At 47.1% G+C, this 24400-nt stretch overlaps 1 protein-coding gene across 1 annotated transcript; it reads left to right on the forward strand.

Moving 5' to 3' along the window:
- Positions 1 to 2793: 2793 nt before the first annotated feature.
- On the forward strand, positions 2794 to 24005 carry LOC138749035 (cold shock domain-containing protein C2-like). The gene is made up of 4 exons (XM_069910064.1): positions 2794 to 2976; positions 20149 to 20337; positions 22434 to 22556; positions 23656 to 24005. Exons 2-4 carry the CDS (start codon positions 20171 to 20173, stop codon positions 23816 to 23818), a joined length of 453 nt encoding a protein of 150 aa, XP_069766165.1. The 5' UTR covers positions 2794 to 2976; positions 20149 to 20170; the 3' UTR covers positions 23819 to 24005.
- Positions 24006 to 24400: the final 395 nt, after the last annotated feature.

A 24400-nucleotide genomic window follows, 5' to 3' on the forward strand; every position in this document is an offset into this window, starting at 1 on the left:
GCGTTCACCTCCCTGAGCCCTGGAGCCCCAGTCCCCGGGAACAGACTCAGAACCCAGGGCAAGTCCCAAACACCAGGGTACAAGCCCAGACCCCAGGGTACAGGCCCAGACCCCAGGGTACAGGCCCAGACCCCGGCAAAGTGTTTCAGGGTCTAATCACATATAATGCAACCACACACCAGAACAGCATAGGTTAACAGTTAATAAAACTGTTCCTCCCAAACTACCTCTAAATACTCGGTCACACCTTAACTCCAGAACGCCTGGTTCAGATGTCAGATTTATCGTCAGAGTCCACGCATCACATACAACCCTGAGATCCTTTATCTTGTGGCGGAGACAAAGTTCCTCCTTTCCAGAAGTAGACTCTGTACGCAAGGAAAAGAGATGTGTGCAAAAGAGAGACAGCATCTTCCAGCTGCTCCCGTCGGGGAAGAGATACAGGAGGATCAGAGCCAGCACCGCCAGGCTGAGGAACGGCTTCTTCCCACGGGGCAGTGAGAATGCTGAACGACCAAAGGAACTGTTCACACTAACCACCTGAGACTCTCCTATTTATTTAACAATATTTATTTATATAAACTATATATTTATGGCAGTTAGATTAGTTCAACAGTTGGCGCAACGCTGTTACAGTGCCAGCAACCCGGGTTCGAATCCCATGCTATCTGTATGGAGTTTGTATGTTCTCCTCGTGTCTGCATGGGGCTCCAGTTTCCTCCCACCCTTCCAAATGTATGGGAGTCGTAGGTTAATTGAGGTATTTGCACAGCTCATGCTCGAGAGCCAGAAGGGTCTGTTACAATGCTCTATCTCTAAATGTTAAAATTTAACACTGATAATGCCTGTTCATACATTTGTATATGCATTTATATGTACTATGTCTGGTTGTGTGTTTAGCACCAAGGACTAGAGAACGCTGTTTTGTGGGGTTGTACTTGCTAGTAACAGCAAAGCTTCACTGCTGGGCCCCATTCTTTGAAACTGATTTCAATCCGGGCTTCAGACAGTGATGACATTTTCTCCTCTAGCTGTGACCAGTTGGGTGTAAAAACCAACTACACTCTCTGACACCAATTGCTTGTAAATTTGCATTGCACTCATAGCTGAGAGTTCAAGTAAGGGTCATTCCAAACATGAGCTCATCTAAAACTCTGCTGTCTGTGTCTAAACTTCTCATCCATCATTCCTCGAGCTCAGTCATTTGTGTTGATTCGCTGCACCCAAACTTTAAAATGCAGGGTCCATCGAGTCCGCACCGACCATTAACCCCCCCCCCCCCCACTCTGATCTCAGATTTATTGTCAGAGTATGTACGTGACATCACATACAACCCTGAGATTCTTTTACCTGTGGGCCAGGCAGAATTGCCACCTACTGGTGTTGCAAAAAAACTGTACACAGTGTGCACATGTAAACAAATAAAGAAATATAAACAAATGACTGTGCAATAGAGAGAGAAAAAATTAAAAATGCACACACGAGTCTTAAAATGGGTCCCTGATTGAGTTTGTTTTTTTTTAAATTTTTTATTTTTCACACTATGAACCATACTAACCAAAGTACACACAAACATTTCCCTCTTGAATAAACACAGTGTCATTTTCTCTCATTTTTCCCCCCGATTGAGTTTGTCGTTGAGGAGTCCGATGGTGGAGGGGGAGCAGCTGTTCCTGAACCTGGTGGTGCGAGTCTTGTGGCACCGATACCTCTTTCCTGATGGCAGCAGCAAGAACAGAGCTTATGCTGGGTGGTGAGGATCTTTGATTATCACTGCTGCTCTCCAACGGCAGCATTCCCCATAGATGTTCTCGATGTTGGGGAGGGTTTTGCCTTTGATGCCCTGGGCTGCATCCACTACCTTTTTCAGGGCTTTACACTTAGTGGTATTGTTACCCCCCTGCCCCCCTGCATACAAGATTGTGATGCAGCTGGTCAGCACACTTTCCACTACATATTTGTAGAAATGTTCCAGGGTTTCTGCTGTCATACCAAACCTCCACAAACTCCTGAGGAAGTAGAGATGCTGACTTCACGATGCTGTTAGTGTGTTGGGTCCAGGAAAGATCCTCCAAGATGGTGACTCCCAAGAACTTAAATTTGCTCACCCTCTGATCCCCCAATGAAAACCTCTGGCTTTCCCTTCCTCTAGTCAACAATCAGTTCCTTGGATTTGGTTATGTTCATGACAATAAATTGATTCTTTATTTGGGGATTGTGAGTGTCACTACATAGACCCACGTTTATCCCCCTCGTCTCCAAAAGCACCCCCCCCCCCCACACCTGGTGGCCAGGGGAGTTCAATCTTCCCGGCTCGTGGGCCAATATGACCTGTTACTGTGTTGAATGTCTACATTTTAAAATAACAGTTTTTAAAAAATTTAAATTTAAATTGAAAACCCATTATTCAGAAAAGAAGCACCAGCAACATCAAGCAACTGGCAAAAAAAGAGGAAAATAAAATAAAAATAACAAAAATTTAAATGAAAGTTTAAAATTGTAAATGTTCTCTGAACAAACATAAATCTTTGGTGACGATGGGAGCCAGTGGAGTGCCAGGCCATGATGCAGCCGGTCAGCACCCTTTCCACCACACATCTGGAGAAATTTGCCAGGGTTTCCGATGCCGTGCCAACCCTCCGCAAACAAGGAAGGAAGAGAAATCTTAAAAAAAAACAACCGCTGTGTTCATCAGCCCCAAGGCCCTGTGATGTTCTCTTTTCAATGGCTCGAATCTCCACCCATTCTGTCTTTGTACAAAGCCGCATGATTGACAAGCAGTGACATCACGAAGAAGGGTGGGGCCAGGTTCTGTCAGTTTGCACAGAGAGAGAGAGGGGGAGAGCAGGGCGAAAATTAATGTTCACATAAGTAGGAGATAGAAGGAAGAAGCTGGCAACCGAGGAACAATACAGACTCCTGCTGACGGAACAGCAGGCGAAAGAACGGCATTGCTCTGGCCTTCTGTGTGAATAGGTAAGAAATTTGTCATTGAGATGAAATTGTTGAGGCTTGTCCATTTTAGGAGAGCCTGGGAGAGAGAAAAAAAGAACTGCACAAACAATTGGACTGCGTAATTTTCTTTCTGCTGTCTCAAGAGGATCTGTGGCTTTCTCTCCCTTCCCATTCCAGTATCTAATGCAGAATAGGTTTCCTTTTGAATAGAAAGTCAACAGGAAAAGCCCTGCTTAATGCTGGCATTGTTCCTGCACCCTGTTAACCATTTCATCTTTCTCACAACTCCTTGCATTTCCCAACGCCTTGGTGCCATATGTCGATTACCTCAGGGTGATCACCGTCCCCACCTGTGCCATGGGGCGTCTGTGCAGCGGACTGCGGTGGGGGGGGGGGGTGGGGGGGTGGGGTAGAAAACTGAGCATTACTATTCCAGCTGCCAGGGCTGTACCAAGGGAGTGCTGCAACACTGGAAGGCACTGTCTTCTAGATGTCAAATCAAGGCCCCTTCTGCTCCCTCAGATAAACCTGAGAGCAGCATTTCAAAGGAAAGTGGAGAATTTTCTCCGGTATCCTCATCGAGATTTTTTTCCCCTCAACCAATAATGGACATAAGTGACCTTGTTATGCCAACATTGCAGTCTTTTCTAAATAAATTTAATTTAAGACATCAGCATGGTAACAGGCCCCTCCAGTCCATGAGCCTGTGCTGTGCAAATGCCCCAATTAACCTGCCAACCCTGTACGTTTTGAAGGGAGGGAGGAAACCAGTGCCTCCAGGGGAATCCCACGCAGACACAGGGAGAACATGCAAACTCGCAATAGATAGTGTGGGATTTGAACCTGGGTTGTCATAGGGTGGCATGAACCAGCTATATTTCCATACAGCACAGTAACAGGACCTTCCGGCCCATGAGCCCACGCTGCCCAATTACACCTAAGTAACCTGCCGACCCCATACGTATTTGGAGGGTGGGAGGAAACCGGAGCGTCCACGCAGACACGGGATGAACATACCAACTCCTTACAAACACCGCGGGATTCAAACCCCGGTCGCTGGTGCTGTAATGGCCTGACACCAACCAGCTGTATTTCCATATAAAGTGGAAGTCTGGAAACTCAAACAGCCTGCAGTTGCTGGAAACCTAAGATGTAAACAGAGAATGCTGGTCGATGTCGGAAGACCAGGCCTCAGCTGAGGGAAGGGCGACAGTTCATGTTTCAGATTCAAAATTGTGGTAAAGGACGCTGCGCTGAAATGTTAACTCTTTCTTTAACCCTCTCTCCAGTGCGAAGCACCTTACCTCCAAGTAACAGGTAACCCCACAAAATCAGAAACAGATTTATTATCATGAACATGTCATGAAATTTGTTGTTTAACGACAACAGTATCGTACAAAACTGCTTTAAATTACAGTTCCGTAAATACAAGATTTAAAAATAAATAATTAGTGCAAAATTATTCAGGAATCTGGTGACAGAGGGGAAAAAGCTGTCCTTGTGCCGCTGGGTGTTGGTCTTCAGCCTCCTGTACCTCCTTCCTGTTGGTAGCAGAGTGAAGAGGGTGGTGGGGGGTCCTTGAGGATAGAGGCTGCTTTTTTATGACATCGCCTCTTGTAGACATCCTCATTGGAGTGGAGACTAGTGCCATGATGGCGCTGGCCAAGTTCACAACCCTTTGTGGCCTTTTCCTGTCCTGTGCATTGGCATCTCCTTACCAGACAGTGATGGAACCATTCAGAATGCTCCCCACAATCCACCTGGAGAAATTTGCAAGTCTCACCAAATCTCCTCAAACCCCTCATGAAGTACAGCCACTGGCGAGCCTTCTTTCTGATTGCATTGATGTTAAGGCCCCAGGATAGATCTTCAGAGATGTTGACACCCAGGAATTTGATCTCACCCCTTGCTGAGGAACTAGTCTGTGTTCAGATTTCCACCTCCTGAAGTCAGCTCCTTGGTTTTGCTAGCGTTGAGTGCAAGGCTGTTGTTGTGACACCACCCAATGGGCTGATCTATCTCCCTCGTGTACATTTCCTCATTGCTGATTCTACCAATGTACAAATATAACACCAAGAGCTGGAAATCTGCAACAAAGTCTGGGTGACCCAATGGCGTAGCTGGCCGAACTCCTGCCGGAGACACGGGCTTGATCATGCTGTCTGTGTGGAGTTTGCATGCGGACGAATGGAGGATTATTGGCTCTCATTTGATTTGTCCTTCGGTGTCAACATGTCCATGCCCAGCAAAGTATCTCCCTGCACTTGGTCCATTTGCCTGCATTTTGCCATATCACGGGAAACCTTTCTTATGAGACATGGGAGCGGAAATAGGCTACTCAGCCCATCGAGTCTGTGCAGATGCAGAGGCTGTGGGGGCTGAAGGCGAATCCTCGGGCACTCAGTGACTCTGGGGGGGGGACACACTCTCTTTTGCTTCTCGTTCTCTGACTGTGAGGAAATGCTAATGGAGAATCTTTGACTGCCTTACGGCAGAAAGAAAGCAATTTGGTGTAATGTTACTTCTCTGTTTTATTACATGACAGTAAATAGTATCTGATCTGATCTTGATATTGCCTTTACGGGCTCTGCAGCAGGGAAACTAATCTTCATCATCCCCGAGAACACTCTGCTCAAGACACTCTGTGCTCACTCACTCTGGTCAGATCTTGGAACCCTCTTCAATACCTTGGGAATAAGCAGAAACTGTCGCCAAATCAAGGTTCAACGTTCCTTTTGTCACGTAATAATACAAAAATGTAATTTATACAATATACTTAAAATTTTGTTTGCCGTAAAGCAAAGAGTTGCCATGAGCATTTCCCCGTGCCCCCAACAATAGGAGAAAGAGAAGCAAAGGAGGGTCCCCCCAGAGTCACTGAGTGTCCGTGGATTCTCCTCCCGCAAATACCTGGTTCACATGCGTCAGCCTCCAGCAGCCCGGGTGGGTCCCCTGACCGCGTCGCTAGCTGCCCGCATTCACCTGGTCTGTCTGGGATGGGGGTGAAGGCTTCACCCTCTGTTTTGTGCAGGGATTCTACTGAGAAGCAAAGGCGCACTCCTAATGTCATGTAATTAAAAAAATGTAATACAAATAATGATAGAAACCAGGATTCTGATGGCACCTCATTCATAGTTAATCCAGAACAGAGAAAAGGAATGGGTGTAGGCCATCTGGCTTTGAACTTGCTCTGGAATTCATCAAGGTCAAGGCTGTTCTTCCTCAATCCCTCTCCCCATATATCACGTGTTTTCCTGAATGCCCAGAAATTTATCGACTCATATTCAAATTTATTAGCATTTGACTGTACATATACAACCAGATGAAACAGCTTTTCTCCCATATAAATAGACCAACACACCCACATACACCCACACACTCTCATACACACCTATACACACACACACCGACACCCCCAACACACACCCCCACACACTCTCATACACACCTATACACACACACCGACACTTCCAACACATACACCCACACACACTCTCATGCACACCTATACACACACACACTGACACCCCCAACACACACACCCACATACACCCACACACACTCTCATACACACCTATACACACACACCGACACCCCAACACACACCCACATACACTCACACACACTCTCATACACATCTATACACACACACACACCAACACTCCCAACACTCACACCCACATACACCCATACACACAGACTCTCATACACACCTATAAACACACACAGCGACATCCCCAACACACACACCCACACACAGCCACACACACTCTAATACACACCTATAAACGCATACACTGACACCCCCAACACACACACACCCACATACACCCACAAACACTCTCATACACACCTATACACACACACACCGACATCCCCAACACACAAACCCACATACACCCAAATACACACCTATAAATGCACACACTGACACACCCAACATACACACCCACATACACCCACACACACTCTCATACACATCTATACACACACACACACCGACACCCTAACACACACACCCATTCTCATACACACCTATACACACACACCGACACCCTAACACACACACCCATTCTCATACACACCTATACACACACACCGACACCCCTAACACACACACACATACACTCATACACACACACACCGACACTCCCAACACACACACCCACATGCACTCACACACACTCTCATACACACCTATACACACACACACCGACACCCCCAACACTTACCCACATACACCCACACACACAGACTCTCATACACACCTATACACGCACACACCGACACCCCAACACACACACCCACATACACCCACACACACATCTATACACACACACACTGACACCCCCAACACACACACAGCCACATACACTCACACACACAGACTCTCATACACACTTATACACACACACACACACCGACACCCCCAACACATACACCCACACACACAGACTCTCATACACACCTATACACACACCTATACACACACACCGACACCCCCAACACATACACACCCACATATACCCTCACACACAGACTCTCATACACACCTATACACGCACACACCAGCACCCCAACACACACACCCACTTACACCCACACACACTCTCATACACATCTATACAGACACACACTGACACCCCCAACACTCACACCCACATACACCCACACACACAGACTCTCATACACACCTATACACATACAGCGACATCCCCAACACACACACCCACGTACAGCCACACACACTCTAATACACATCTACACGCACACACTGACACCCCCAACACACACACACCCACATACACCCACACACACTCTCATACACACCTATACACACACACACTGACACCTCAACACACACACACCCACATACACTCACACACACACTCTCATACACACTTATACACACACACACCGACATCCCCAACACATACACCCACACACACTCTCATACACACCTATACACTCACACACACTGACACCCCCAACACACACAACCACACACACTCTCATACACACCTATACACACACACATAAACCCCCCCCCCCCTCTCCCCACACACACACATAATCCTTTCCTTTATTTTGGCTTCGCCATCGAAGATTTATGGAGGGGTAATGTACACGTCAGCTGCAGGCTCGTTTGTGGCTGACAAGTCCGATGCGGGACAGGCAGACACGGTTGCAGCGGGTGCAAAGGAAAATTGGTTGGTTGGGGTTGGGTGTTGGGTTTTTCCTCCTTTGTCTTTTGTCAGTGAGGTGGGCTCTGCAGTCTTCTTTCAAGGACGTTGCTGCCCGCCAAACTGTGAGGCACCAAGATGCACGGTTTGAGGCGATATCAGCCCACTGGCGGTGGTTAATGTGGCAGGCACCAAGAGATTTTTTCAGGCAGTCCTTCTACCTCTTCTTTGGTGCACCTCTGTCTCAGTGGCCAGTGGAGAGCTTGCTATAAAACACAATCTTGGGAAGGCGATGGTCCTCCATTCTGGAGACATGACCTACCCAGCACAGTTGGATCTTCAGCAGCATGAATTCGATGATGTCGGCCTCTGCCATCTCTAGTACTTCAATGTTGGTGATGAAGTCACTCCAATGAATGTTGAGATGTTGAGGATGGAGCGGAGACAATGCTGGTGGAAGCATTCTAGGAGCCGTAGGTGATGCCAGAGGACCCATGATTCAGAGCCGAACAGGAGTGTGGGGTATGACAATGGCTCTGTATATGCTAATCTTTGTGAGGTTTTTCAGTTGGTTGTTTTTCCAGACTTTTTTGTGAAGTCCTCCAAAGGCGCTATTTGCCTTGGCGAGTCTGTTGTCTATCTCATTGTCGATCCTTGCATCTGATGAAATGGTGCAGCCGAGATAGGTAAACTGGTTGACCGTTTTGAGTTTTGTGTGCCCGATGGAGATGTGGGGGGGCTGGTAGTCATGGTGGGGAGCTGGCTGATGGAGGACCTCAGTTTTCTTCAGGCTGACTTCCAGGCCAAACATTTTGGCAGTTTCCGCAAAACAGGACGTCAAGCGCTGAAGAGCTGGCTCTGAATGGGCAACTAAAGCGGCATCGTCTGCAAAGAGTAGTTCACGGACAAGTTTCTCTTGTGTCTTGGTGTGAGCTTGCAGGCGCCTCAGATTGAAGAGACTGCCATCCGTGCGGTACCGGATGTAAACAGCGTCTTCATTGTTGGGGTCTTTCATGGCTTGGTTCAGCATCATGCTGAAGAAGATTGAAAAGAGGGTTGGTGCCAGAACACAGCCTTGCTTCACGCCATTGTTAATGGAGAAGGGTTCAGAGAGCACATTGCTGTATCTGAACCGATCTTGTTGGTTTTCATGCAGTTGGATAATCATGTTGAGGAACTTTGGGGGGGCATCCGAGGCGCTCTAGTATTTGCCAAAGCCCTTTCCTACTCACGGTGTCGAAGGCTTTGGTGAGGTCAACAAAGGTGATGTACACTGTAGATAAAGATCTAAATATTTTAGGATGATTTACTCGGTTACAGGACACTGTTCATCAGTCTCACAGCCTGTGTGTGGGAAGAAGCTATTCCCCAGCGGGGCCATCCTGATTTCGATGCTCCTGTCCCTCCCTGCTGATGGTGGTGGGTTGAAAATGCCATCGGCTGGATAATTCCTTGATCCCCTATTTTGACAACGCTCCCGGTTAATGTCGTCAGTAGAGGAAAGGGAGACCCCGGGGATCCTCTCGGACGCTTCGGTGATCCTCTGTCTTGACTCCCAGTCCGATGCTTTGCGGCTCCCGTCCCACACAGCAGGACCGGGGGCTCTCGGTGATGCTCCTGGAGAATGTTGAGGAGACGGGGAGCAGTGCCCTTGACCCCCTCAGGAAATGCAGGCGCTGCGGCACCTCCCCGACTAATGAGGAGGTGCTGTGGGTGCAGGGTAGGTCGTCCCTAATGTGCACGCCAAGGAACTTTGTCCTCTACCACGATGTGTTATGGAGAGTGCCGACCTTCGCCCTCCTGCAAATACCTGCAGGCGAACCATGGAGTCTCCTTTGCCCCATCCACTCTGAGGCTCCGGTTGTTGCTCTTGCACCATTTTCTGAGCCTTGCAATCTCCTCTCTGTCTCGCAACTCATCAGTGTTCCTGATGAGACCAAATACGGTGGTGATTGTGTTGGAACTGATTGTGGCAGTACAGCCAGCCGGGGTAAGCAGCAGTGGGCTGAACAGCCAGCCAGCCCTGAAGTGCGCCAGCGCCCAGTGTGATGGGGCTTGTGACCCAGACAGACTGGGGTCCAGAACCGAATCCCTTTTTTTACCCGAGGGCCGCAGGACGATTCTCTTAAATAAACTTGAGAACAGTATGTGGAAACCTTGAGAGATGTTTAAAGCTGTAGGGGTTGGGCTTAGAGGAGATGTGTGCGTGGATCTGTGGCTCAGCCTGAGGCAGAAGCTCTCACACATTTCAAGTGCATTGAGTTTTACCTTCCTGCGGGTACTGCGTGACCGGAGATTCTCCAGCGCTTTAATGGTACTGCAATAGCCCCAGATTTTTCTCCTTTCATCATTTGAACGGTCAGGGCACAGAAAGCTCTGGACCTAGTACTGGTAAACGGGGCAGCCCGGTGAGCACAGCGCTCTTTCAGCGCCAGCGACCGGGATTCTAATCCCGTGCTGTCTGTGAGGAGTTTACACGTTCTGCCCGTGTCTGCGTGGGTTTCCTCCCACCCTCCAAGAATGTACTGGGGGGGGGGGGGTCATAGTGGGCTGAAAGTGCCCCGTCACCGTGCTGTATAAGTTCTACAATTGGGTACTCGGTGGGTCAGCATGGACGTGATGGCTGAAGGGACTTTTGCGTGACGAGGCGGCAACAAGCAGATTGTCTCTGTAAACTCGGATCAATGTTCATTGGGAAATCCATCCTTCTTGAAGACGGTGCCACGGATTCTTCTCAGGCCAACAAAGAGGCACCTCAGACGATCGAGGTGCCCCCCCCTCCACCCCCCACCCCCACCAGTGCTCCCCCCATCCACCATCTGGGTTGAAAAGAGAAGCTCTACGTCTCAGGTGACACCTGGGTCATACCTTCAAACCACAACTTCTGACTTCACAACTGATACACACACCACCGAGGTGCCTTCCAGCCGTGACATCTTCCAGAAGCCCCCGGAGGGGGAGGGGCGTGGGGGGGGGGGGCGACGTGACCTATATATTCTGATTACCTAGGTTGTGACTCCCTCTCCTTCCATCATTTGGCGGAAAGATTCTGACCGACATGATCACAATGGCCAGCGGGAGCTGGGAGCGAGCTCAGGACCGGCCAGCAATGTTAGGGTTGAGCACCACGCTGTGCCAGCTCCAGTGGCCCGCGTTCACATCCCGCGCTGTCTGTAAGGAGTTTGCATGTTCTCCCCGTGTCTGTCGGAGCTGACCGTCATCCTCACTCACGCCACCCCACCAAATTAACACCCCCCCCCCCCCAATGCAACACAAAACTCTACAGATTGTGCAGTGAACACCCACCGAAATGCTGAGGAACCCAGCCGGTCTGGGTTTGAAAGGACAAGGACACATTGCTGGGTTCGGACCAAATCCCTTCTTCTCGGGCTCAGGCCCCAAAACCTCGGTAACTTTAGTTCCTCCAGCATTTTCGCGTGTTTTGAAGGGCGGGAGGAAACCGGAGGGAAAAAAAACCCGCAGACACGGGGAGAACGTGCGAACTCCTTACAGACAGCGCGGGATGTGAACGCGGGCCACTGGCGCTGGAACAGCAACACTAACCATGCGGCCCCAGATTTACACTAATTCTGTTTCAAACAAGAAAATCTTCAGACGCTGGGGGTGAGGGGGGGGGGGGGTGGGTGGGGGTCAAGAACAGTGCTGGAGAAACTCAGCAGGTCACGCAGCGGGCCACAGAAAGTGAAGGCTCCCCAATGTTTCGGGCTTGGGCTCATCGTCAAAAACAAACCCAGTGTGGCTCAGGCCTGAAACGTCCTCGTATGTCCTCTGGACCGTGCTGGGTTTCTTCATGGGTTGCACTCAGCCCATTTTCTCCGCCTCACCGAGATGTCTGCACTGAATGGGAGACCAGAGCCGGTGGCGGACCTGGCTGGGCTTCTTCCCCAGCCCTCACTGTCCTCTGTCTGCTCCTGGGACCTGCTTCTCGTCCACATTAATAGTCCCAACGACACTGGCCAGGAATTCAACTAAATATTGTTTTACTTTTGCAGATGTTTCGATGAAATTCCAAAGATTATTTCTTGTCCATGCACTTTTGAATAAGTTTATTGTCATTTGATTGGACAAATACAACCTGATGAAACAGCGTTCTCCGGTCCTCGGGGCAAAACACGCAGACACACAACCAGAACACACGCATGAGAAGTGTTCATATATACAAATAAATATTGTTTCAGGAATAGGAGAGCCTCGGAGGGACAGTGTGAGCAGTTCCTTTGGTCGTTCTCACTGCCCGTGGGAAGATGCTGTTCCTCAGCCTGGAGGGGCTGGCTCTGATCCTCCTGGATCTCTTCCCCCGACGGGGAGGGAAACACCAGCGACTCTACTGTGGATTGATGTCCGATCCATTTTCCTGCAGCAACTGTTCCCACATTGAGATGCAGCCTAGGGATGACATCGCCATCTGATTTCCCCTGAACCTCTCAATCATATTGCTGCTCTCTTTTTGTTTACTAGGCTTATTTCTTCTCCTCTCTGCTCCCTCCCACCCTCCTCCCTAACCCCATCTCATGTGGATCAGCATGGCCGTTATTTTGGGTGCTCTCTTCTGCTCCGAGGCAGGTGAGCTGGTCTAACCACTGAGATGAAAGGGAGCAGTTCCCCACAAGGGTCGTTCCACAACGCAGACTGCAGCAAATGAGGGTGGTCCTCCGTGGCAAGCCCCAGATAAGGGCGGGAGTCGGCCGTTCAACCCCTTGGGTCCTCCCACCATTCAACCTGATCTGTCCCAGGCCTCATCTCCCCTTCTGCGCAGTTCCCTAATGATTACAACATGTATCTGCTCCCTCTTTGAACATTCCCAAAGATCTGGGAATTCCAGAGCCTGGCTGCCTGTGTGAGAACAGCCCCCAGTTTTAAATTGCTGACCCCCCTAATCTTACAACTCTGTCGCCTTGTTTGTGAAGTTTACACTGTTAGAAACCATAAAGCAGGAACAGGTTGATTTGTAGGACAGGGTGTTACAATCCCTGAAGTGTCAGTATTGTTTACATTGATCCTCTCTTACAAAGGGAGCAGAGTTACGATGAAGCAGGATGACCACGGCGGGGGGAGGGGGGGGGGAATGTTAGAAATAGGCCATTCAGCCCATCAAGTCTGCCCCGCCAGTTGAGCTGATCCATTTCACCATTCAGCCCCACTGCCCGGCCTTCTCCCCATTACCTTTGATGATAAGGCTGTCAATCTCTGCCTTAAATACACCCAACGACCCGGACAACCACCTGAGGTAACAAATGCCACAGATTTACCACCCTCTGGCTGAAGAAATTCCTCTGTATCTCTGTTCCAGGTGGACGCCCTTCAATCCTGAAGGAGTCTGAGTCTCTCAAACACTACTCTGTTCAAATCTTTCAACATTCAAAATGTTTCAGTGAGATACCCCCCCCCCCCACCCACTCATTCCCCTGTCAAACCCTTTCAGTCTCGGAATCGTCCTTGTGAACCTCCTCTGAACCCTCCCCAGAGTCAGCACATCCTTTCTTAAATGAAGAGCCCAAAACTGCTCACAATTCTCCCTGTGAAGTTTCACCAGGGCCTTCTTTTTTTTTTTTTTTTTTTTCACACCATAAATCACAATAGCCATGATATACACTTTTTCTTTTCCACACATTTACAGTGACTTTTTCTCCCTCCCCCCTCCCTCCTCCCAAGCCACCCCCCCATCCCCCCCCCTCATCCATTTTAGTTATACAATCTAGGTTGCATTAATTCAGTTAGACAATGTTGTCATTCAACAAAAATACACCAGAAATTCTACTGAGTCCATTCTTTTCTTTTCTTCTCCTTCCATCAACTTAGGTAATGTTTGTTCCCGGTAGGTTTTCGCTATTGTATTTAATGTAAGGCTCCCATACTTGTTCGAATATTTCAATATTATTTCTTAAACTATATGCTTATTTTTTCTAATGGAATACATTTATTCATTTCTATATACCATTGTTGTATTTTCAAATTATCTTCCAATTTCCAGGTTGACATAATACATTTTTTTGCTACAGCTAGGGCTATCTTAACAAATCTTTTTTGTGCATCCTCCAAGTCAATTCCAAATTCTTTATTTTTTATGTTACTTAGGAGAAAGATCTCTGGATTCTTTGGTATATTGTTTTCTGTTATTTTATTTAATATCTGATTGAGATCATCCCAAAATTTTTCTACTCTCTCACATGTCCAGATTGCATGAATTGTTGTTCCCCTTTCTTTTTTACATCGAAAACATCTATCAGATACTGTTGGGTCCCATTTATTTAACTTTTGCGGTGTAATGTATAGTCTGTGTAACCAATTATATTGTATCATACGCAGCCTCGTATTTATTGTATTTCTCATCGTTCCAGAGCATAACTTCTCCCATGTTTCCTTTTTTATCTTTATATTTAAATCTTGTTCCCATTTTTGTTTAGTTTTACCATTTGTTTCCTCATTTTCCTTTTCTTGCAGTTTAATATACATATTTTTTATAAATCTTTTGATTAACATTGTATCTGTAATCACATATTCAAGGTTACTTCCCTCTGGTAAACTCAAGTTGCTTCCTAATTTATCTTTCAAGTAGGATCTCAGTTGGTAATATGCCAGCGCTGTATCTCCCGTTATATTGTACTTATCTCTCATTTGTTCAAAGGATAAGAATCTACTTCCTGAAAAACAATTTTCTATTCTTTTAATCCTTTTTTTTCCCATTTTCTAAAGGCAAGGTTGTCTATTGTAAAAGGGAGTAGCTTATTTTGCATCAATATTAGTTTTGGTATTTGGTAATTTATTTTATTTCTTTCTACATGAATCTTCTTCCATATATTGAGGAGATGGTGTAATACTGGAGAAGTTCTATGTTGTACCAATTTTCGTCCCATTTATATAATATGTGTTCAGGTATCTTTTCCCCTATTTTATCTAATTCTAGTCTCGTCCAGTCTGGTTTTTCCCTTGTTTGATAAAATCTGATAGGTACCTTAATTGTGCGGCTCTATAATAATTTTTGAAGTTTGGCAATTGTAAGCCTCCTTGTTTATACCATTCTGTTAATTTGTCTAGTGCTATCCTCGGTTTCCCCCTCTCCATAAAAATCTCCTTATTATTTTCTTTAACTCTTTGAAGAATTTTTCTGTCAGTTGTATTGGCAATGCCTGAAATAAGTATAGTATCCTTGGAAAAATGTTCATTTTAATACAGTTTATCCTTCCTATCAGTGTTAGTGGTAGCTCTTTCCAATGCTCTAAATCGTCCTGTAATTTTTTCATTAGTGGATTGTAATTGAGTTTATATAATTGGCCTAGATTTTTGTCTATTTGCACACCTAGGTATCTTATTGCCTGCGTTTGCCATCTGAATGGGGATTCCTCCTTAAATTTTGAGAAATCCGCGTTATTCATAGGCATTGCTTCACTTTTATTTACGTTTATCTTGTATCCCGACACTTCTCCATATTCCTTCAATTTCTTATATAGTTCTTTTATTGATAGTTCTGGTTCTGTTAAGTACACTATCACATCATCCGCAAACAGACTGATTTTATATTCCCTGTCTTTTATTTTTATTCCTTTTATATTATTATCTCTTCTTATCTTCTGCTAGTGGTTCTATAGCTAGCGCAAACAATAATGGTGATAGTGGGCATCCCTGCCGCGTTGACCTGCTTAAGTTAAATTGCTTTGATACATGTCCATTTACTGTCACTTTCGCTAACGGTCCCTTATATAATGCTTTAATCCAATTAATATACTTCTCCGGTAAACTGAATTTTTGCAATACTTTGAACAAGTAATTCCATTCTACTCTGTCGAAGGCCTTCTCTGCGTCTAAAGCAACTGCTACTGCCGGTGCTTTATTTCCTTCTACTGCATGAATTAAGTTAATAAATTTACAAATATTGTCTGTTGTGCGTCTTTTTTTGATAAATCCAGTTTGGTCTAAATTTACCATTTTCGGTACCTGTTCTGCTAATCTGTTCGCTAATAGTTTAGCTATTATCTTATAATCTGTGTTTAGCAGAGATATTGGTCTATATGACGCTGGTGAGAGTGGATCTTTCCCTTGTTTTAGTATCACTGTAATTATTGCTGTTTTACATGAATCTGGTAAGTTTTGTGTCTCATCAATCTGGTTGATTACATCCAGGAGGGGCGGTATTATTAGGTCTTTAAATGTTTTGTAGAATTCTATTGGGAGTCCATCCTCTCCTGGTGTCTTACTATTTGGTAAATTTTTTATTATCTCTTGTATTTCTACTGTTCCAAATGGTTCTGTTAATTTATTTTGTTCCTCTATTTGTAGTTTTGGTAGTTCAATTTTAGTCAAAAATTCATCTATTTTCCCTTCTTTCCCTTCGTTTTCGGTTCGGTATAATTGTTCATAGAATTCTCTGAAGTTTTCCTTAATTTCTTTTGGATTATATGTAATTTGTTTGTCTTTTTTCCTTGTTGCCAATACCATTTTCTTAGTTTGCTCTGTCTTAAGCTGCCATGCTAGGATTTTGTGTGTTTTTTCCCCTAGTTCATAATATTTCTGTTTTGTCTTCATTATATTCTTCTCCACCTTATATGTTTGTAATGTTTCATATTTTATTTTTTTATCCGCCAATTCTCTTCTTTTGGTTGTATCTTCCTTTATTGCTAATTTTTTTTCTATGTTTATTATTTCCCTTTCCAACTGCTCTGTTTCCTGATTATAGTCCTTCTTCATCTTGGTTGCATAACTTATTATTTGCCCTCTAATGAATGCTTTCATTGCGTCCCATAGTATAAACTTATCTTCCACTGATTCCGTATTTACTTCAAAGTACATTTTTAATTGTTTTTCAATAAATTCTCTAAAATCCTGTCTTTTAAGTAGCATGGGGTTTAATCTCCATCTATACATTCTTGGAGGGATGTCTTCTAGCTCTATTGCCAATAACAGGGGTGAGTGGTCCGATAATAGTCTAGCTTTATATTCCGTTTTCCTAACTCTCCCTTGTATGTGGGCTGATAACAGGAATAGGTCTATCCTTGAGTATGTTTTATGTCTAGTCGAGTAGTATGAGTATTCCTTTTCTTTTGGGTTTTGTTTCCTCCATATGTCCACAAGTTTCATTTCTTGCATTGATTTAATTATAAATTTGGTTACTTTGTTCTCACCAGGGCCTTCTAAAGCCTTATTATCACATCCCTGCTCTTCGATTTCATTCCTCCTGAATTAATCCCAGCAATGCATTTGCCTTCTTCACCACCAACTCAACCTGCAAGTTCACTGTCAGGCCGTCCTGCACTGGACTGTGGAGCCTTGACATTTCTCCTCCCTGTTGTTTGAGGGACTTCCCCTTGGTCTCAGCCCCTCAGTGCCTGGCAATGGGAAACTCTAGACTGCGGTCCTTCCCCACAGTGCCTTTGCGTTGGCCGCACCAAACGTCAGTGCATCCCTCAGCATGTACTCCTGCAGCCTGGATCCCGGCATCTCCGTGTGCTGAATGACCAACATGTTTCGGGTCGACCAAAGAGCATTTTTCACCAAGTTATTGGTCCTCCAGAAGTTCTGGATGTCGGACTCTGTGTGTCGGTCAGAGTCCTCTGTCATGCGGCTGAACCATGACAAGGACCCTTGTCATCTGATTGCACAAGCATGACCGGATGAAACTGCATTCTTTGGTCCTCCGTGCAAAAACACGCAGACACACAACCAGATACAAAACACATATAAACATGATAGAGAGTATCAAATCTATTATATTTGTATAATTATATTTTATACCATACAATTATATATTATATAAATATAATAAAAGATTTCATACACACTTGGTGATTCTTGAAATAACATTTTTCTGCCTTGAGGAAGGGCTCATTCCCGAAATGTCGGAGATGTATTGTTACCCCAGGGACGCTGCGAGACGGGCCGAGTTCCTCCAGCGTTTCTGTGTTTTTACCTTCAGTCTTTCGGGTTTCTCTGCACCCACGGGCTTATTCAGAACAATGACAGCATCTCCTGACTTTATCATCCAACTTCTTGCTGGACTGACGTTCAATCTTCTCCATCAGCTCATTGAACCTGCAGGTTAAGTGAGATGTGTGACAGCCAGTCCTCTCAGAATACTATGGGGGGGGGGGGGGTGGGGGGTGGGGATCATTGGTGAGCTCAGGCAGGCTGGTGAACCACAGTCTATCGTGGGAGGTTCAGAACAACCCACTCACAGATACCAGATACGAGTGCTCGGTGCCAGGAGGAGGTGGGGGAGGAACAGGGAAAAATGGAACAAGTAGACCACAGATAAGGGGCAGGAAAAGAGATGAATGCAGAGAGAAAGAGGGAGGAGGGAAGGAGGAGGGGGAGAGAGAGAAGGGGAGGGAAGGAGGGGGAGAGAGAGGGGGGGAGGCAGGGAGAGAGGGAGGGGAGGAGGGAAGCAGGGGGAGAGAGAGGGAGATAGAAATTCCTCACACCCGGTAGGAGTGCTCGGTGCCAAGACACAGAAGCAGGGAATGGTCCACAAAAATTATTTTGGGTCTTTCGGAAAAAGGGCATGATCACCTGAAACAGGCAAAAACTCCCGCCGCCCGAGGGAACACCCCTTAATAATGACCATACATATCTGACTGAGCATTATCTGCCTGTATAAATGGGCTCTACTCTCTAGATGTGTCAATCTCCCTCTCTCTCTCAGAGGTTTGCAATTGGAGCTCAGGCCGCTGATGGATTGGACTGGACTCTTGTGTGGCTGCGGGAGGGCTGGGGGGGGGGGGGGGAAATGCTCGGACACTCAGTGGCTCTGAGGGGGGGGGGGGGGTCGATTCTCTTTTGCTTCTCTTTCTCTGACTGTAAGGGGCGCCGGGCAATTTCAGCTGATGACGAATCTTCAGCTGCCTTTTGATATAGTGGATTAAAGGAAATTTGTGTAATATTACATCTATTCTATTGCATGACAATAAAGGAATTTCTATCTCCCTCTCTCTCCCCCTCCTTCCCTCCCCTTCTCTCTCTCCCCCTCCTCCTTCCCTCCTCCCTCTTTCTCTCTGCATTCATCTCTTTTCCTGCCCCTTATCTGTGGTCTACTTGTTTCATTTTTCCCTGTTCCCCCCCCCCCTCCTCCTGATTTTCTACTCTCTCGACGTTCTCTATTTCTGCGTCTGTCACCGTTCCCTTGTGAAGTAAAACTGTCACTTCCTCCTTCCAGTGATTTTGCCATTTCCAACAACTGTGGACACTTTATCTCTTCCTGTTGGTGTCTCCCTTTATATTTGTCTGCATGCTGTTTGTTTATGTCTCCTGATCTTTTCAACTGCCCATATCTCCACCTTCGTTGGCCACACTCTCTCTTCTCGATTTCTTTGTTTCCTTTTTTCTTTCTGTCTCTACTTGTCAATTTCTCCCTATCAATCTGCTGCTCTACGTCGCCCATCGATTTATTCATCTACCTGTCAACATCTCTGCGGAGCCTCTATCCCATCCTCTCCTGCCACTGCTTGGGTCAGGCTTCCATGAATGTCTATCTGTACACATTTCTCTCCTCCTCCCTCTCCCCTCATTCTCCTTCCCCCTCTCTCTCCCCCCAGCTTTCTACCCCTCCCTCTCTCCCTTCTCTCTCCACCTCCCTCCCTTCCCCTCTCTCCCCCCTCTCCCCCGGGCATCGAGGTCACCTGTACCTGTTGCCTTTCTCTCCGTGCAGGTCGATGGCATCCAGAGCCCCTGTATCATCTAACACCTAAACATGGATTACATAAAACCTGAGAGAACAGAAACAAAGAATGTTAAAACATCAGCAGGTCAGGCATCATCTTAAGAGAAAAACAGCAGAGTTACCGTTCCAGGCTGACAACTGTTTTGCTAATCGAAAGGATTCTGTTTAATTTCTGAATAATGCAGGTATTTTATTTCAGGTTTCCGGCATCTGCAGACGTTGGGCCGGGACAATTGGTCAACTCAGAGCGCCAGTGGTGACCAACCAGCCTTCTTGCCTGTGTCTGCGCCTACTGAGCAGGCAGATCGTGGGGCTCTGACTCTGCCTCCTCTTGTTTTACAGGCAGAAATCCTCCGAAGGCACCATGTCGTCAGAGCAAAGGGAGTCATCCCCCTCACTGCCGCCTCGGGCAGCCGTGTCACCTCCGTTACTCTACTACCGGGACAGTGCCAGAACGTGGGAACGGAGCAACTCTCTCCTGGGGGACCTGCCCAGTCCCCTCCCCACCAAACGTACCCGGACTTACTCTGCGTAAGTGAGTTTGTTAACCAAAAATAGACTCTGCTCACAATAAAGAATTTACAAAGGGGAAACCGTTCAAAGTCCTTTCCCACCCTTAGTTTTGTATCCATTCATTCCCATCACTGTACGTGGTTATATTCACCGTTCCCACGCCTGTGGCACCTTGTCGTTACTCCCCACTCTGTTTGAGAGGCTTCCCCTCGGTCTCAGCCCCTCAGTGCGTTGGGAGACCCTAGACTGCGGTCCTTCCCCACAGCACCCTCGCGTTGGCCGCACCGAGCCCTCAGCACGTACTCCTGCAGCCCGGGATGTGCCAGTCGGCTGCATTCCCTCCGTGACATCTCCGTGGGGTGATAGACCAACAGGTTTCGGGCTGACCAAAGGGCGTCTTTCATAGAGTTGTTGGTCCTCCAGTAGTTCTGGATGCCTGACTCTGTGTGTGTGTTCCCGGAAAAAGCCCACTGCTGCTGGGGATGATCAATGACCAGGACCCCTGGTGAAACAGGATTTGCTAAGGCTGGCTGTAATGCAGGTCGAAAGAACCAAAGACTTGTTGATCCAAACCAAGGCTTTTATTAACTAAAAGGCTGGAGCATATCACAAGTAGGTCGACCAGTCCAGAATAACCTGGTCTGGCTAGGAGCAGTCCTTTAAGACCTGCCAGTAGGTGTGGCTACACTCTCAGCCAATCACAGTCATCCTACACTACAATCTGTACATAGATACATTGGTGATAAAATCTGTACTATCACACAGACTATCTTCCCCTCACTCTGATACTGTCTGATAGGTCTGCGGGGGTTTTCCCAGGGGCTCCGGTTTCCTCCCACCATTCAAAATGTACCAGGGGGTGCAGGCCAATTGGGTGCAATTGGGGCAGCACGGACTCGTGGGCCAAAATGGTCCATTATTGTGCTGCATGTCCATATTTTAAAAAAAATTAAAGTTTATTCAAACAACACAATGAAACACAAACCATGCACAGAACTACATCCCAACACACTGTTGGAAATTCACAAGAAGCAGATTAATACCCCCCCCCCCCCCCCCCCTCCGTTACACATAATTTTCTGTCTACAACGTACACAATCCCCTGGGTCCCACCAATCCCGGAACTTGGCCACTGTCCCCCGGACGCCAGGTGCTCCTGTTCCAACATCGCATAGGCCTGAACGTAACCCAGTGTGGCCCCAAATTGCCTCCTCCCACACTGTGACACAAAGGAAATGTGGATTTATCACAGTGACTCCCTGGCCTTTGTTTCTGCTCATTTTGTGCAGGCAATGAGGAATAGGGAAAAAAACTCAATCCTTGCATTGTTCATTTCCATGTTTATGCCAGAGAAGGTGGCGGCCATTCTCCCATTGGGTCTGTGCTAGCTTCACAGAGCAAGTTCATGTTCAACTTTATTATCATCTGAGTGTACATATTTAACACATAGACACAGACTCCCATGGACACACACACACACACACACACTCAGAAAGATATCATTTAAAAATCCTGAATGATCAATGAACCAAAGACACAGCCTCACTTCGACTTTTTGTGCATGGTTTGCCACGAAACAACAAATTTTGTGATTTGTTTATGACAATAAATTTTGATAATGAATGCCCGTGTGTGTGTCTGAGCAGATGTGAATATTTAGGGCTGATTTACTGGTTACAGGATATCGTACATCAGTCTCACAGCCTGCGGGAAGAAGCTATTCCCCAGCCTGGCCGTCCTGTACCTCCTTCCTGATGGTAGTGGGTCAGTGATACTGTGCATTGGATGGAAAGGGTCCTCAATAATTCATTGACGCCTATTTAAGCAACGCTCCCAGTAAATTTCATCAGTAGAAGAAAGGGAGACCTCAGGGATCCTCTCGGCTGTCTTGATGATCCTCTGTATTGACTCCCAGTTCAATATTTGGCAGCTCCCTTCCCACACAGAGATGCAGCCAGACAGGACACTCAGTTGTGCTCCTGTGAAATGGTGTCAAAATGGGGGCCGGTAGCCTGGCCCTCCCCAACCTCCTCCCTCCAACACTTCAACCATTCAATTCTGCCACTTGCTCCTTGTTGATTTCTGACCTTCCCATCCTGTCCCTTTTCTTTCAGCTCTGCCCGGGCAACACTCGGCCCCATCTCCAAGGGCAAATGCAAGTGCTTCTCCAGGTCTCAGGGACACGGGTTCATCACCCCCTCGGATGGGACAGAAGACATCTTCGTGCACATCTCTGAGTGAGTGGTCCCAAAGGGAGCGATGTCTCCAAAACAGGAGCAGTTGGGGGCCGACACGGGTGGGGACGAGGAGGGTCTGCCTCAGTGGGGAAGCTCTAGAGTGGACAGAGTTCAAACCCCCACCATAGAATTTACAAATGATCAATATGGGGGGGCCTGTGGAAGAAGCCCATCCTGTCTGGGAAGGAAATCTGGCAAATCGTATCCACACAAGGCCACACCAAAGCAGTGGAGTCCAGATTGGGCAGCAGAGTTAGTCAACGCTGTTACCTGAGACTGTTGGTGGGCAGCGACGCCATTTCCTGTATTAGAGACAGGATTAACGTCCAGTGAACATCTCTAATGATAAGGATGGCTCAGGCCTGAGGCCTTCCTCGAGGAGCAAGTATTGAGCAGGCAGGGGGCCTACAAGAGGAAGCTGGAGAAAAGGGATGAACCAGAAGGGAGACCAACAGACAAAAGGCATTAATTGGATAAGAGGACAGGAGGAGAGGGGGGGAGAATTGATTGGGGAGGGGTTGTTTTTGTCCCTGTGAAAGTAGAGGGAGAGACAGAGCTGGAGGGAAGGGAGATGGGGGTGGGGGAAGGAAACTGGAAATGTTGACATTAATGCCATCCGGTTCCTCCCTCCGTTCTCAGGCCTTCAATTCAAGGACCTGCCTGCTTTTTGCTCACACCTTTTTTTTTTGCTCACACCTTGAGGAAGGCTCAGGCCTGAAATGTTGGTTCTACATCTTTCTTCCCAAGGACGCGGTGAGACGGGTCAAGTCCCTCCAGCATCTCTGTGATTTTACTACAATTACAGCATCCAGACTTTCCTGTTTCACTCAGTATCTAGGGCGGACATTTTGACACAACCTGTAGAAACATGGAGCACAGAAACGGTTCCTTCAGCCTATCTAGTCTGTACTGAACTATTTATTCTGCCTCATCCCAACGACACAGACCAGGCCTCTCCCATCCAAATTTGTCTCAAATGTTGAAACCAAGCGGTGATTGACCACCTCGGTGGGCCGCAAAACCAAGAGGCGATTGACCACCTTGGTGGGCCGTGGCCCCTGCCTTCTCACCACTCTCTTTCCCTCCTTTCCTTGTCCAGCATCGAGGGGGAATACGTGCCTGTGGAAGGAGATGAGGTCACGTACAAGGTGTGCGCTGTCCCTCCCAAGAATGTCAAGTATCAGGCCGTGGAAGTGGTCATCACTCACCTGGCCCCGGGCACCAAGCATGAGACCTGGTCCGGCCAGATTGTCGACTCCTGAAGGGCAGGGAAGGTACCAGCAGCCACCCCACCCAGGGGACTTTGGAAAGAGCTGAAACAAAACTAATTGTGGGGAGAAAATGTGATTGTGAGTTGTGTATTGTAGCCTTACAGGATATGGATTTTAAAAAAAAGGATTATATATAAAATACAAAGCCTCGGAGAAGAGTGGGGCGGGGGGGGGGGGGGGGGTGGATGGCTTTATCCCTGATGTGTTTTTGCAGCTAGATTTTGTTCTCTACGTTGATGATAAGAGAAATAAATTCTACTGGGTGAAGAGGAATCTGTTGGTTTCTTTGGGCATGTGGGAAGAAGTCCAGAGGGGACTATGGCCGCGGTCAGGGTTGAACCTGGGTCTCTGGAGCGGAGAGGCAGTGGCTCGACTGGCATTGCCCCACCATGGTCCCTGTAATTGTTCAGCCCGCAGGGACCAGCACGCAGTACTTGCCCAACACGCCCAGAATATCAAGGAACCATAGACCATTACAGCACAGAAACAGGGCCCTTCTAGTCTGTACCGAACCAGTGCACCAGGAACCTACTGCACGCTCTCAATGTTGAGTTAAAAAATATTCTTTATTTC

The sequence above is a fragment of the Narcine bancroftii genome, chromosome 13 (assembly GCF_036971445.1).
Source record: "Narcine bancroftii isolate sNarBan1 chromosome 13, sNarBan1.hap1, whole genome shotgun sequence".
Taxonomy (NCBI): domain Eukaryota; kingdom Metazoa; phylum Chordata; class Chondrichthyes; order Torpediniformes; family Narcinidae; genus Narcine; species Narcine bancroftii.

What these genes read in the sequence shown, in the direction of transcription:
- LOC138749035 (XM_069910064.1), top strand. Translation starts at nt 20,171, where the DNA reads ATGTCGTCAGAGCAAAGGGAGTCATCCCCCTCACTGCCGCCTCGGGCA. An exon ending in CGTACCCGGACTTACTCTGC is followed by an intron (nt 20,338 to 22,433) that starts GTAAGTGAGTTT and finishes CTTTTCTTTCAG; the next exon opens with CTCTGCCCGGGCAACACTCG. An exon ending in ATCTTCGTGCACATCTCTGA is followed by an intron (nt 22,557 to 23,655) that starts GTGAGTGGTCCC and finishes TTCCTTGTCCAG; the next exon opens with CATCGAGGGGGAATACGTGC.